The sequence below is a fragment of the Zeus faber genome (genome assembly GCF_960531495.2).
Source record: "Zeus faber genome assembly, chromosome: 6".
Lineage (NCBI taxonomy): Eukaryota > Metazoa > Chordata > Actinopteri > Zeiformes > Zeidae > Zeus > Zeus faber.
The window spans coordinates 33,928,142-33,942,682 of record NC_137201.1 but is presented as its reverse complement, the minus strand read 5'-3'; the positions used below and the strand labels follow the sequence as shown (position 1 = coordinate 33,942,682).

The 14,541-nt window shown below is 49.8% G+C and overlaps 1 protein-coding gene across 1 annotated transcript; it reads left to right on the top strand.

The window, feature by feature from the left end:
* Positions 1 to 304: 304 nt before the first annotated feature.
* Positions 305 to 1,657, top strand: c2cd4a (C2 calcium dependent domain containing 4A; the record flags this gene model as incomplete). Its single annotated transcript, XM_080002506.1, has 1 exon — positions 305 to 1,657. The coding sequence occupies one exon, from the start codon at positions 305 to 307 to the stop codon at positions 1,655 to 1,657; it is 1,353 nt and encodes a 450-aa protein (XP_079858632.1).
* Between the last annotated feature and the right edge of the window lie 12,884 nt (positions 1,658 to 14,541).

Sequence of the window (14,541 nt, the reverse complement as noted above, 5' to 3'; positions counted from 1 at the left end):
GAGGAAGGAGGGTGGAGCCATCCAGCCTTATTTAAACCTCCTGCTTCCATCCAACGCCCACAGATCAGCTTCCATCTGCAGGAGGGAACGCCAGGAGCCCTCGCACCACCCTGGACCTCCACCTTTTCATGGATTCACCACCATCTCATTTCTGATACGGTGAGAATCCTTCCGATATCTTTATATTTACATTTATTTTGGTTGTAAACATATATTCTTATACATATATATGAATGACATAGTGAGCTGATCGGTTTATTTCCACTTGTATCTCCCTAGCTTCCAACCCCGTGACAGATGTCCCATGTGGGTCGTGGAGAAGATCCGCGTGTCGGCCGACAAACTCCCCTTGACGCTGCCGTCAGCGGAGTGCAGCTTCCGTCTCGGCGATGTGATGTTCGGGGAGCGTTCGGAGCGTCCCAGGAGCCGCCCGCTCTGCCCCAACGTCATCACCCCCGACTCCATCCCCGAGTTCTGCATCCCTCCCCGGGTCCCGTCCGTGCACAGGCCCAAGGTGGCGGAGCAGGGCCGAGCCACCCCCATCATCAGGGTGTCACCCTGCGAGTGGGAAAGCCCCCAGGCAGAGGAGTCCTACCAGGACCCCCTTGGCCCTCGCTCCATTTGGGCGGACGGTGCTGACGACGCCTGCGGTGCGAGCTGCAGCGAGGAGGAGAGAACCAACGCGGACCCTCAGAGCCAGGCCGCCCTGTCCCTGCCCCACATGGCCAGAGCCCAGACCTGCTACGGGTTCTGCACCCTTCTTGAGAGCCCCCACACACGCAGGAAGGAGTCCCTGTTCCACTCCGACCCCGGGCCCCTGCCCCTGCTGCTGCTGCCCCGGAGCCGGTCCAGCACCTACAGCAGATCCTCCGCGTCCAGCTCCCCCTCTTCCTCCCCATCCTCCTTCAGCCTCAACGCCCTGACCTCCAGGCTGTCCCCCAGGGGAGCGCCCGCCGTGCACTGCGCCCGTATGGCTGACAGCGACACCACGTCCTCCACCGAGTCTTCTCCGTTCGGCTCGCCGTTGCTCGGCCGCTGTCCCGCCAAGTCTTCCATCTTTAAGACCCTGAGCCACGAGTGCCTCCTGTCCAGGAATCAGTGTAGGGCGGCAGTGTCCAGGAACAACTCCCTGTCCACGGACGAGGGCAGCTCCACGGACAACAGCCCCAGCGTGATGAGGAGGGTGCCGGACAAGGCGACGGGGGGTCTTCCCGTCGGCTGTGGCCTGGTGCCCCCGACCTTCTTCCCCCTGGACTTCACGCCGCACAGGGAGCGGAGGATGAAGGAGAGCGCCGTGCCTCTGGGGAAGGACGGCAGCCTCCGTCTCTCGGCGGAGTTTAGTCCCGACAACCGCAGACTGAGAGTTCGTCTGATCAGCGCAGAGGGCCTCTACAGCCTGGCCGTGGACCCCAAGAGCATCAACTGCAGTGTCAGCCTCTCGCTGGTGCCTGGAAAGCTCCAGAAGCAGCGCAGCACGGTCATCAGGAAGAGCCGCAACCCCATCTTCAACGAGGACTTCTTCTTCGACGGCGTGACGGAGGAGGAGCTGTACCAGCGCTCCCTGCGCTTCAAGGTGGTCAACAAGATGTCCACCATGAAGAGAGATTACGTCCTGGGGACCTGCAACCTCCCGCTCTCCAGCATCGTCATGGTGTGAAGTGTATATCCCCCTCCATGTTGAACTATTTATTTTCGGTTTAATATTTTCATTTGACATTAAATTAACAGGTGTAAAACGTTGTTTGTTCTTTGACTCTGCACTTATTCCTACACAAGACACATTTACATTTGGCGTAACCGCGAACAGGCCGTGGTGCCGCTGTATGAGGGGGAAAATGTGGTCTTGGCAAAACCTCTATTCCAGCTCTGATCATGCAGAATAATCATGTGATCGTCAGTCTTTCATCATTAGAAAGTAGGAATAAACGGAGGCGTATAAACACAGACACCGCTCTACTCTCTGCTCTTTCGTGTGATTGGAGACGCTCTTCTCTGGTTCTCTGAGACGAGACGTGAGCGGTTTCACCCGGAGCCTCCCCAACTTTAACAGCCGCTCTGACAGCGTTTAAAGATCTTTCTGTCAAACTTTGCGACAAAACAGCGACTGGATCCCTCCTGGAGGTTTGATGCTGAAGAGGCTTCGGGTCCATGTGCGTTCACCTCCCTCTCTGGAGTCTGTGGGACGTGGATCGTTTTCCCCCAGAAAATGCTGAATTGAAACCAAATTCACTTCTATGAAGCTATTTCCATTTTCCTGAACAGGGTGAGAACGGCACTTCCCGGTACGACCGCGCCCAGCTTTAATCCACGCGATCAACAGAGTTCTTAAACATCTTGGGTGGATAAAAAAAAAATCAGGGATGTATTTGAATCACACTCATACATGTGATGCATGAACAGAATAAGAAATCAAGGCTTTTCTTGCAGTACTCAGAGAAGCGCATGATCTCCATGTTGCAGTTTATCACGACCAAAGCCTGTGATGTTCATCAGTGTTTACCCAGCTCAGTGGAGTCGTCCCCCTGTTTGCAGCTGTAAAGATCAGGTTTAAAGCGTCAGCGGCACCTAACCCCCCCCCGATCCAACATTACCCACCGACGCCGGGTCTCCAGCGTTCCGGACACACTCCGTGGGACGCAGGGTGCCCTCGGCTGGTGGACTCGGTGGTATTGACTCAGCTGTTTAGGGTGTCGAAATAAAAGGGAATTGGCAGAGTCTGGTCGCCCGCTGATAGGAGCTGGAGGGGTTTCCACTCGGTGGAGAACAACATGGAAGACGTCACTGCAAATCCAAGGGTTTTCATTTAGGTTTCATTTCAACCACATGCTGCACAGTGCTTCATCACCTGTGTATTTTGTGTTTTATGTTTTATTTTTTATTCTCAGTTTTTGTTTTGATGAAAATTCGCTTTTATGAACCTCATCGAAAATATCCACGCGGTGTCTGTCAAATTAAGTTGTATAACCGTTTATGTTTAAAAAACATGCTCAGAATGCATCATGAATTTAAACGTCCAGCAAACAGCGTCCAGGCCCAGTTCCCGGAGCGCTGAACAAACAAAACGGTTGCCTGGAAACCACGCTTCCTTCACAACGCCCTTCAACCCTGAAGAACTGACCGACCGTACCTTGATGTTACAAACATGACAGTCACTGACGGACAACCCGTTGGATTTGTGCGTAATAATCACGTTTCAGATATTCATTTTCTGATTGAAGCCTCCCCAAACTCTCTGGATCCCTCTCTCAGTGACGTGCGCTCAGGGTGGGCACAGTTGACAGGGTGCAACAATAAAAAAAACATAATCAAATATATAACACATATTATAACTGTATGTATAATTGGATCTATACCGTATATATGGTTGACAATGATGCTTATATCTATAATATCTAGAATTTTCTCTATCCTCTGCCTAGTCATCAAGTAAATTAATCAATAAATAATATATATCTGTATAGATAGATATATACTGTATATACATATATTACATTGATCAGACGCTTTTATCCAAAGCGACTCACAATTGTTTCAACACTGACGGACGCAGCCATCAGGAGCAATGAGGGGTTAAGTGTCTTGCTCAAGGACACTACAGCATGCTAGCAGGAGGAGCCTGGGATCCAACCAGCAACCTTAAGATTACTAGGCCACCAGCTCTACCTCCTGAGATACCATCCCCATATACATATATACATATATACATATATATATAGATATATACTGTATATACATATATATACATACATAGATGCACTATACTCCCACTCTGAGGGCTCACAACATGTTGCCGCTCTCTCTCCTCCTGTTTCCATGGAAATAAAAGAGTTTGATACCAAGAATCAGGAGGTTTTCCTTCCCCTCCCAGGACCAGCGTCTGTTGTGGAAAAGGTCGCGCGTAAAATCATTATCACAGATCCTGTTTAATCATGTTCCATAAACGCTGCCAAAATAAGTAACGTTTAACACGAGGTTTTACCTACTTGAGGCTCCTCCAATCAGCAGCTTTCCTCATGCGATGCATTAGCTTTTCACAAACAAACAAAATCAGAAACAAGTGAATAAACATATAAATATCCATGTGTGTTTGACGAGAGTAGAAGGTGACCTGCGTGGGCGTGGTGCCAGGTGCATCAAACTGCATCCAAGGCCAACGACCCTCAAGGAGACTAAAAGAGAAGAGCGTGGCCATAAATAGAGCCCAAGTCTAATATTGATTTCAATATTTATGAAAATATATATTAGATATAAAGTGGTCAGGCTGTAGTTTTTATAAATATGTGTGGTCGCATCGCTCAGAGCTTCTCCTCGGTGCAGTCGAAACACAGTCCTCTTTCAGTCATTTCAGTTCGATCAACGATCTCACATCGATGATCCAACACTTACAAATGTATTAGTTGATTTGTCTCAGTGATTGGTGATCAATGAGGTCACGGATGTAGAACCTGCTGCTTGGCCTACGCTGTGGGAGGAGCGGCAGGTGAACACCGTGACACTCGTGGCCGTTTTAAGGAAAGTTGTTTTATTTCTCCGCTGACGTGGAACCGCCTCCGGGTGTTTCACCGAGCGGAACGTGGCTTCCGGGCCCCCCCCCCCCCCACCGCCAGGCGGGCGGCCAGGCGTGGCGGCGTGGCCCGGCGCCGGGGGGGTCGCAGCCTGAGGTCGCGGGGGGCCCGGAGGAGGAGACACGGACGCAGACTCCGATTTGTTTTTTTTTTTAACTGAAATCTTTCCTGCACATCAGCCACAGTCACATCCTGATCAATGACCTTTTATCTTGTCTCGTTTTCCGCTGAGTTCAAGTTCACCACTTTTTTTGCTTTTCAAATGTGATTTTTTCACCTGTGTTGATTGATCTGTTTTGTCATTTTAATGTAATTATTTCCATAATAGGAGTTATAAAGTCTGAGTTTTATTTGATACCATTCAATCACTAATTAAAAGTAGAATTCCATGGGATGCTCTGTGTTGGACCCAGGTTTAGTCGCCTCTTCGAGCTCTCGCTTTCTTTTCTCCAAAGTTTTTCTCTTTGATCCAATGATCTTTGCATTTTTGCGGGGAAAGGCGGACCCCGCCACCCACCATGAAGGAAATAGAGGAGAGTGTTCATCACACAAATACACTGAATGCAGGTGGGAAAAGCGCCCGTCAGGGATTTCTTAACAAATTAATCTTGCGGATTACCGCTTTAAATCTAGATATCAAAATATTATAAACAAATAGTTAGATATTAGATGAACTCGCATTACATTTTAGATCATATTGGATTAGATCGAATGAAATAAAATAATGTTATATTCATGTAGATCAAATCATAGGACATAATTTTAGAATTTAAAAAACCCACCTGGTATTAGAATTCAATTTCTCATCTTAAATTAGAACCAGTGCCCCATAATAAACTGCTTCAGCTTGTTCTCTCTTCATAATGCAGATATTTTCCTGATAATTATGAAAAGAAAAATGAAAAGAAATGAATAGTGACACGTCAGACGTCAGATTGTGCTTAGTTGGACTTTGAGGAGGTTGTTCGTGGAACCACGACCACTTTTAAAGCAGATAACTTAATAAAACAAAAATATAACAATCTTTATTTTCACCTATATTTAGTTGTCGGGGAAACACTGAGGTAGGGGGCAGAGCAGGTCGTCTAGTAAGCGGAAGGTTGCCGGTTCGATCCCCGGCTCCTCCTCGTAGCGTGCTGATGTGTCGTTGAGCAAGACACTTAACCCCCTACCTGCTCCCCGGGCGTCGCTACAAGCAGCCACTGCTCCTGGCTACGTCAGATACTATGGTAATATAAGGGTTTATAAAATAAACAAAATACCCTTATGAGAGGGAGAGATGATTCATTTTCATCTCAGGTCAATATTGACGTTGTGTTGTGAATTCATACATTTGCTATGGATGGTATTTGGTATTACTGGGCTCATCACTGAGGGACTCTTGTACTGTACGCTTCTAACACACATGTTCACACAGTACCATGTTCACAAAGTACCATGATCACACGGTACCATGTTCACACGGTACCATGATCACACGGTACCATGATCACACGGTACCATGTTCACACGGTACCATGATCACACGGTACCATGTTCACACGGTACCATGATCACACGGTACCATGTTCACACGGTACCATGTTCACACGGTACCATGATCACACGGTACCATGTTCACACGGTACCATGATCACACGGTACCATGTTCACACGGTACCATGTTCACACAGTACCATGTTCACACACTACCATGTGTGAGTTCTCTTTGGCGGAAGCAGAAACGTGAGAATCTGCAATAACTGGCAACCAGAACTTAGAATGGAATGAGAGCTGGAAGTCATTGTGTGCATGTGTGGGATGTGTGTTCCCTCTTGCAAATCCACATATAAGTAGCTCTTCAAACCGGGAAGAGCAGCCACATTACATATTACATCACATATTACATGTTATATATTACATATTACATATTATATATTACATATTACATCACATATTACATGTTATATATTACATATTACATATTATATATTACATGTTATATATTACATATTACATATTATATATTACATGTTATATATTACATATTACATACGTCTACATGTTACATCACCATGATCCAAGACAGAAAGTTTGACACTTTCAATAATTATTTTACAGTTTATCATCATACAGATGTCTACATATTTATAGTGTGTGTCTCTTTCAACAGCTCCACAAATAAAGTGATAATATGACGTTTGCTGTAATCCATGTCCTCAGCTCCGTGAACAGTATATATTTAGTTTTTTCATTTTATTTTTTTAGTTTTGTCTTGAACAGCATTAAACGATGGGAGCAGATTGTCAAACGTGTTGTACGAGTCAGTGCAACAATGAGGTGATGTGGTTCGGATGGAGTCAAACACCATCAGCAACATCAGTCATACCAACTGTCAAAAGAACCATCATGAAGTCTCATTGCTCCACATGTCATGGACTTGGGTCTAGTCTCTCTCTCTCTGTCTCTCTCTCTCCCTGTCTCTCTCTCTCTGTCTCTCTCTCTCTCTGTCTCTCTGTCTGTCTCTCTCTCTCTCTCTCTCTGTCCCCCTCTCTCTGTCTGTCTCTCTCTCTGTCTCTCTCTCTCTCTCTGTCTCTCTCTCTCTCTCTGTCTCTCTCTCTCTCTGAGTGATTGGAGGTGTGAGCGAGTGGAGCGTGTGAGCGTTTGGTAGAGTGAGTGACTTTCTCTCTAACTTTTTCTATCAATTGTATGTTTATAATTATTTGTTGGTGACGGGTTTAGTTTTTTTTGTGGGTTGTAGGGTGTGCGCACAGCGGGTGGGGGGTGGTGGTGGTAGTGGTGGTGGTGGTGGTGCGGGTCCGCAACCATGTCGGACCTCACCAGGCTAACGAGGAAGCACGGCATTAAGTTGCCCGTGTCTTCCTCGGTCTCGGTGGAGGACTGCAGCCTGGCGGTGGGGAAGGCTGTCGGCTACAGCAGCGTTGTGTCCGCAGCGCGGATGAACAGCGCGGTGGTCATCTTCCTGGACAGTGTAGACAAGGTGAACGCGGTGGTGGCGAGCGGCGTCACGGTGAACAAAATGTTTGTTCCCGTCCTGCCTCTCTCCACACCGGCGAGGAGGGTGAATTTGGCGAATGTTCCGCCGTTTATTAAAGATGAGACCCTCACTAAGGAACTGGCGAGGCACGGGAAGGTGGTGTCGCCAGTTAAAAAAGTCCGGTCGGGGTGCAAGTCGCCGCTGCTCAAGCAGGTGGTGTCGCACAGGAGACACGTCCTGATGAGTTTGACTATGTGGTGTTTGTCAACACTGACACCACCAAGTGCTTTGGGTGCGGTGGGGAGGGACACCAGGTCAGGGCATGTCCAGGCAAGAAGGCAGGCGGCGAGACAGGTGAGGGGCAGAAGGGTGGACAGGACAAGGAGGGAGCACAGGAGGGGGCAGGTGAGGGTCAGAAAGGGGAAAAGCAGGCGAAGGTGGGGGCACAGGAGGGAGCAGGGGGGGGTCAGAAAGGGGAAAAGCAGGCGAAGGTGGGGGCACAGGAGGGAGCAGGGGGGGGTCAGAAAGGGGAAAAGCAGGCGAAGGTGGGGGCACAGGAGGGAGCAGGTGAGGGTCAGAAAGGGGAAAAGCAGGCGAAGGTGGGGGCACAGGAGGGAGCAGGGGGGGGTCAAGAGGGGGGAAAACAGGCGAAGAAGGGGGCACAGGAGGAGGCGGGGGAGGGCCAGAAGGAAGGACGGGAAAAGCAGGTGAAGGTGGGGGCACAGGGAGAGGCAGGTGAGGGCCAAATGGAGGCAGGGGAAAGACAGGTGGAGGTGGGGGCACAGGGGGAGACAGGTGGAGGGCGGAAAGGAAAGGAGAAGAAACAGGTGAAGGTGGGGGCACAGGAGGGGGCAGGCGAGGGGCAGGGGAAAAAAGGGGGGGGGGGGGGGGAGGGGAATGTGGACCCGCAGGAGGGAACGGGTGGAGGTAGACAGCGCAGCCAGGTGAGCGTGGAGACACGGGGGGAGGCAGGCGAGGGTCTGGAAAGAAGGCAGGTAAGGGTGGGAGGACAGGAGGGGAAGGAGGAGGGTCCGGAAGACAGGCAGGTGGGTGCGGGGGGACAGGAGGGGACTGGTGAGGGAAAGGAAGCTACGGAACAAAGTCAAAGGAGTGCAGGTGACGTAGCTAGGGAGGAGGAGGCACTGGAAGGAAGTGACTTTGAGATGGGGGACGAGGACGATCGGGTGAGAGTCCCTCGGCTCAAAAGAAAGTCCAACAAAATGGCAGGAGACTCTCAGGCGAAGAGAGGGACAGCAAGCCAGGGGAAGGCAAGTCAGGAGGTGGAGCAGGGAGGCTCGGAGTCAGAGTCCTGGATGGAGGAGGACTCTGCTGCAGACAGTGAGGGGCAGGTTTTTCTCGGCGTAAAGAAGAAAAAGGGCAAAAAAAGCTACAGTGTGGGCAAAATAAAAGCGTTTCTGCACAGAACGAAGAACGTGAAAGGGATAAAGGTGGAGGATAAAGGTGGAGGATTTCTTCTCAGACAAGGAGTTGCTGGCGAACGCGGCCCAGCAACAGATGAGGAGTTCACGGACCAGGAGGTGTACAGGCTAAAGAAAATAGTGCAGAAGATCAGGAAGGAGCTGAACAACGGAGAGGATGGGGAGGAGGTGGAGGTGGGTGCTGCTGTTCGGGCTGTTTCCCTTTTCCGTTGCAATGAGTGACTTTAACATCAGCACGCTGAACGCGAATGGGGCCAGAGACGCAGCTAAGAGGTCTCTGCTGTACGAGCTGATGGAGCAGAAGAGGCTGGATGTGCTGTTGGTGCAGGAGACCCACAGTGACTCTGGCAATGAGGCTGACTGGAAGAGGGAGTGGGGGGGGGAGGTGGTGCTAAGCCACAAGAGCACCACCAGCGGGGGGGTGGCTCTTCTCTTTTCTAAGAGCTTTGCCCCAGCATCCTTTGAGGTGGAGGAGGTGGTGGAGGGCAGACTGATGGTGGTGAGGGCAGCATTTGAGCATCATAAGTTTGTCTTTATAAATGTGTACGCTCCCACCACAGGACCACACAGAGTCACTTTTTTGCAAGTTTTAAATGGGGTTTTAAGCAAAGCTCGTACTGGGGAGTTTTTGTTTCTAGGAGGTGACTTTAACTGCACCGAGAACGACCTGTTAGACAGGAACCACTGTGAGCCGCACAGAGCATCGCAGAACGCGATGAGGCTGCTCTCAAGCGAGAACGAGCTAACGGACGTGTGGAGGAGAACCAACGGGGATGAAAGACAGTACACCTGGGTGCACTGCAGAGGCACCTCTTTATCGTTGGCCAGACTAGACCGGTTTTACTGTTTTAAGCACCATTTTAACATTTTTAAGGAATGTAGAATGGTGCCTGTTGGTTTTACCGATCACTCCCTGGTTGTTTGCCGTGTTTTTATCGCCAATGTAAAGCCCAAAAGCGCATATTGGCATTTTAACACCACCCTACTATGTGACTCCAACTTTAAAGATGCTTTTAGGTTTTTTTGGGAAGGTTTTAGAGACAGAAAGCAGGATTTTATTTCCTTAAGACTGTGGTGGGACTATGGAAAGAGGGAGATAGAGCAGCTCTGTCGGCAGTATACTCTCAATGTCACACGGGACATCACCAGATCTATGAGGGATCTGGAGACTGACATTGTGGAGTTACAGGGTGTAGTGGAACCCACTGGGAATCGAGATCACATTAAGGACCTCAAGTCTAAAAGAGCTGCTCTTGCAGACCTACTAGGCACCAAGGCGCAGGGGGCGCTGGTCCGCTCTCGCTTCCAGAGCTGATGGACGCACCATCTAGTTTCTTTTTTAGCCTGGAGAAGAGGAACGGGCAGAGCAGGTTCATCCACGCCCTGAGATCAGACACAGGACAGGAGCTCAGGAGGCCGGAGGAGATCCGGACGAGAGCCGTGGACTTTTACACAGAGCTGTACAGAAGTGAGTACGAGGAGCAAAAAGAACTGTTTTACTCCTTTTGTGGGAATCTGCCCAGGGTCCCGGAAGATGTCAGTGCGGTGCTGGGGGAACCTCTGACCCTGCAGGATCTTTCCACGGCCCTGCAGAGCATGAAGGGGGGTAAGGCCCCTGGCATCGACGGGATTCCTGCGGAGTTTTACAAAGAGTTCTGGGAGGAGTTACGGGAGGACCTTTTAATGGTTTTTAATGAAGTTTTTAAAGATAAGTTATTGCCAGTCAGCTGCAGGAGGGCAGTCATCACTCTCCTACCCAAGAAAGGAGACCTGCAGGAGATCAAGAACTGCCGTCCTGTGTCCCTTCTGTGCACGGACTATAAAATCCTGTCGAGGGCACTGGCCAACAGGCTGAGGGAGGTGATGGACCTGGTAGTCCATCAGGACCAAACTTACTGTGTGCCTGGTAGGTCCATTCTGGACAATGTGTCCCTAATTCGGGATATTTTGGACGTCTCTAGTTCTCTGGGCATTGAAACTGGGCTCATTTCGCTAGACCAGGAAAAGGCGTTTGACCGGGTTGAGCACCCTTACCTCTGGAAAACTCTGGAGGCTTTTGGCCTCAGCCCTGGTCTGATAGCCATGATCCAGGTTTTGTACCAGGACATCGAGAGTATACTGAAGATTAATGGAGGGCTGAGCGGCCCTTTTAAAGTGCGTAGAGGGGTGAGACAGGGCTGCCCCCTCTCAGGGATGTTGTACTCTCTGGCCATAGAACCATTGCTGTGTCAATTAAGGACGAACATCGAGGGTGTGTTTCTAAACGGTCTCGAGAGAAGCCACATTTTATCAGCCTATGCGGACAACGTCATTGTCTTAATAAAGAAACAGGACGAAATCAGCAAACTGGAGGGGATCGTCAGGGACTTTGGGCTGCTATCAGCAGCGAAAGTCAACTGGGGCAAAAGCGAAGCGCTGGCTGTGGGCGGATGGAGGGGGGGACTCTTAAAACTGCCAGGAGGCTTACGGTGGCGAAGGGATGGGTTTAAGTATCTGGGAGTGTTTTAGGGAGCGAAAGTGTGGTGGGGAAGAACTGGGAAGGACTGCTAGGAAAGATACAGGGCAAGCTAAGAAAATGGAGGTGGGCACTGCCACAGCTGTCCTATAGGGGCAGGACGCTCATTATTAACAACCTGGTGGCCTCACAGCTGTGGCACAGAGTGGCCTGTGTCCAACCACCAGACCTGCTAGTTAGGAAGATACAGGCCGAGCTGATGGATTTCTTTTGGGGGCGGAATTTCCACTGGGTCAGGAAGGAAAGGGTCTTTCTGCCTAAAGAGGAAGGGGGGCACAGTGTGGTGGACATCAAAAGCAGAGTGGCAACTTTTAGGTTACAGTTTGTGCAGAAGTTTCTAACGGGGTACTTTAACGTTTGGAAGGACGTGGCGGGCTTGGTCTTAAAGAGGACTGGGAGGATGGGACTTGACCGCTCGTTGTTTTTAATGGACACGAGTCTTCTAAACAAGTCGGGGTTACCCCGTTTTTATCAGGAGCTTTTTAAAGCATGGGGGTATTTTAAGAACAGGAAAAGGGAGGCCGCAGATTCCCTCCACTGGCTCCTGGAGGAGCCGGTGATCGGAGGAGCCAGGCTGGATGTGCAGGACGGGGCCACTCCAGGACTGAGGAGCATCCTGAGGGAGGCGGGGGTCCTGACCCTGAGGCAGGTGGTGGCGGCGGCGGGGAGCGACCTGCAGGACGGCGAGGCCATGGCGGAGCGGCTGGGGTTGAGGTCCACCAGGATCGTACACCTGGTGCTCAAGAGGTGGAGGGAGACGCTCACGGAGGAGGAGCTGGCCCTGCTGAAGGAGTACGGCGAAGGCGCGGAGGAGCCGAACCCGGAGGATCCCTTCCCGGAGATGACCCTGACCCCCAACCTGGAGGGGTCCTCCGGGAAGCTGCTGCACAGGGCACGTTATGCAGAACTGGACCTGCACACAGCCAGCGGGAAGGCTTTTTACAAAGAGTGTGTGGTTGTTTTAAATAGGAAGGGACTGGAGGGGCGGCAGGACACTGTCTGGAGGGGACGGCTCCAGATGGGGGGACAGGAGGAGCCGTGTTGGAGGAGTTTTTACAAAGCTCCCTCCAAGAAAAGGACGGGGGACCTCCAATGGAGGGTCCTACATGGAGCCATAGCTGTCAACAGCTTTGTTTCTGTTTTTAATCCCACGGTCGCAAACGAATGTCCATTCTGCAAACTGCCAGAGTCCGTGTTTCACTGTTTTGCAGAGTGCGACAGACTTTTAGAGCTTTTTAGTCTTTTAAAGGAAAGTTTTAAGCTCTTTAAGGAGGAGTGGTCCCGAAACGGTTTTATTTTTGGGGCCAGATACTACAGGGCCAACGCAGAGAAATGGCGACTGCTTAATTTTCTAGTCGGGGAAGCGAAGATGGCCATCTACCTCACGAGGAGGAACAAACTGAGGGGAAAGGAGAGTGTTTTAGGAAGAGTGTTTGTAGCGTTGGTCAGGGCCAGAGTCTTGATTGATTTTAACTTTCACAGACTGATGAAGAGTCTGGACGTCTTCATCAAACTGTGGTGTTTTAACGACGCCATCTGTTCCCTGGTGGAGGACGACCTGTGCTTCCAGTCTGTTTTTAACGTGTAGGACTCTGTTAGTGAACCAAGTGTGTTTGTTGTATTGTCTGTAACTGTGAACTAGAGAAAATGTTAAAATAAAGATGCTTTAAAAATCAAATCTCTCTCTGTCTCTCTCTCTCTGTCTCTCTCTCTCTCTCTCTCTCCTCTGCCATGGCAACGGCTCTCTGTGGGCGTCATGGTGACGCCGCCCTTCATGTCAGATCCTTTATTCCACATCGTCCTGCGTCGAGCAGCAGCGACACTGTGACAAAATGAAGAATCACTGAAAAAAATATCCCAAAATTCACTTTGTTGCTTGGTAATAATGCTAATAATAATAATAATTATTATTATTATTCTCATAATAATTCTAATAACAATAATTGTAATAATAAAAACAAAAAAAAAAACAATAATAATGATATTAATAATAACAACAATAATAATAATAATATTAACAATAACAATAATAATAACTATATTAATAATATTAATAATAATAATAAGAAGAAGAAGAAGAAGAATAATAACGATATTATTATTATTATTATTATTATTATTATTATTATTAATAATAATAATAATAATAATAATAAGAGTTGGCTCTCCTTCCTGGATGTGATTCCACACACATTCTTTCTCCCCTTCCCCATCTTCTCCCTTGTCCACCTCTACCTCCTCTACCTCCTCTATCTCCTCTACCTCCTCTACCTCCTCCATCTCCTCTACTTCCTCTACCTCCTCTATCTCCTCTACCTCCTCTATCTCCTCTACCTCCTCTATCTCCTCTACCTCCTCCATCTCCTCTACCTCCTCTACCTCCTCTATCTCCTCTACCTCCTCTATCTCCTCTACCTCCTCTACCTCCTCTACCTCCTCTACCTCCTCTACCTCCTCCACCTCCTCTACCTCCTCCATCTCCTCTTCCTCCTCCTCTCCCCCCTCTTCCTCCTCTTCCCCCTCTTCCTCCTCTTCCTCCTCTTCTTTCTCTTCCTCCTCTTCCTCCTCCTCTCCCCCTCTTCCGCCTCTTCCTCCTCTTCCTCCTCCTCTCCCCCCTCTTCCTCCTCTTCTTTCTCTTCCCACTATTCCCCCTCTTCCTCCTCTTCCTCCTCCTCTCCCTCCCCTTCTTCCTCTCCCCCCTCTTCCCCCTCTTCCTCCTCTTCCTCCTCTGCTTTCTCTTCCTCCTCTTCCTCCTCCTCTCCTCCCTCTTCCTCCTCTTCCTCCTCTTCCCCCTCTTCCTCCTCTTCCTCCTCTTCCTCCTCCTCTCCTCCCTCTTCCTCCTCTTCCTCCTCTTCCCCCTCTTCCTCCTCTTCCTCCTCTTCCTTCTCTTCCTCCTCTTCCTCCTCCTCTCCCCCCTCTTCCTCCTCTTCCTCCTCTTCCCCCTCTTCCCCCTCTTCCTCCTCTTCCTCCTCCTCTCCCCCCTCTTCCTCCTCTTCTTTCTCTTCCCCCTCTTCCCACTCTTCCCCCTCTTCCTCCTCTTCCTCC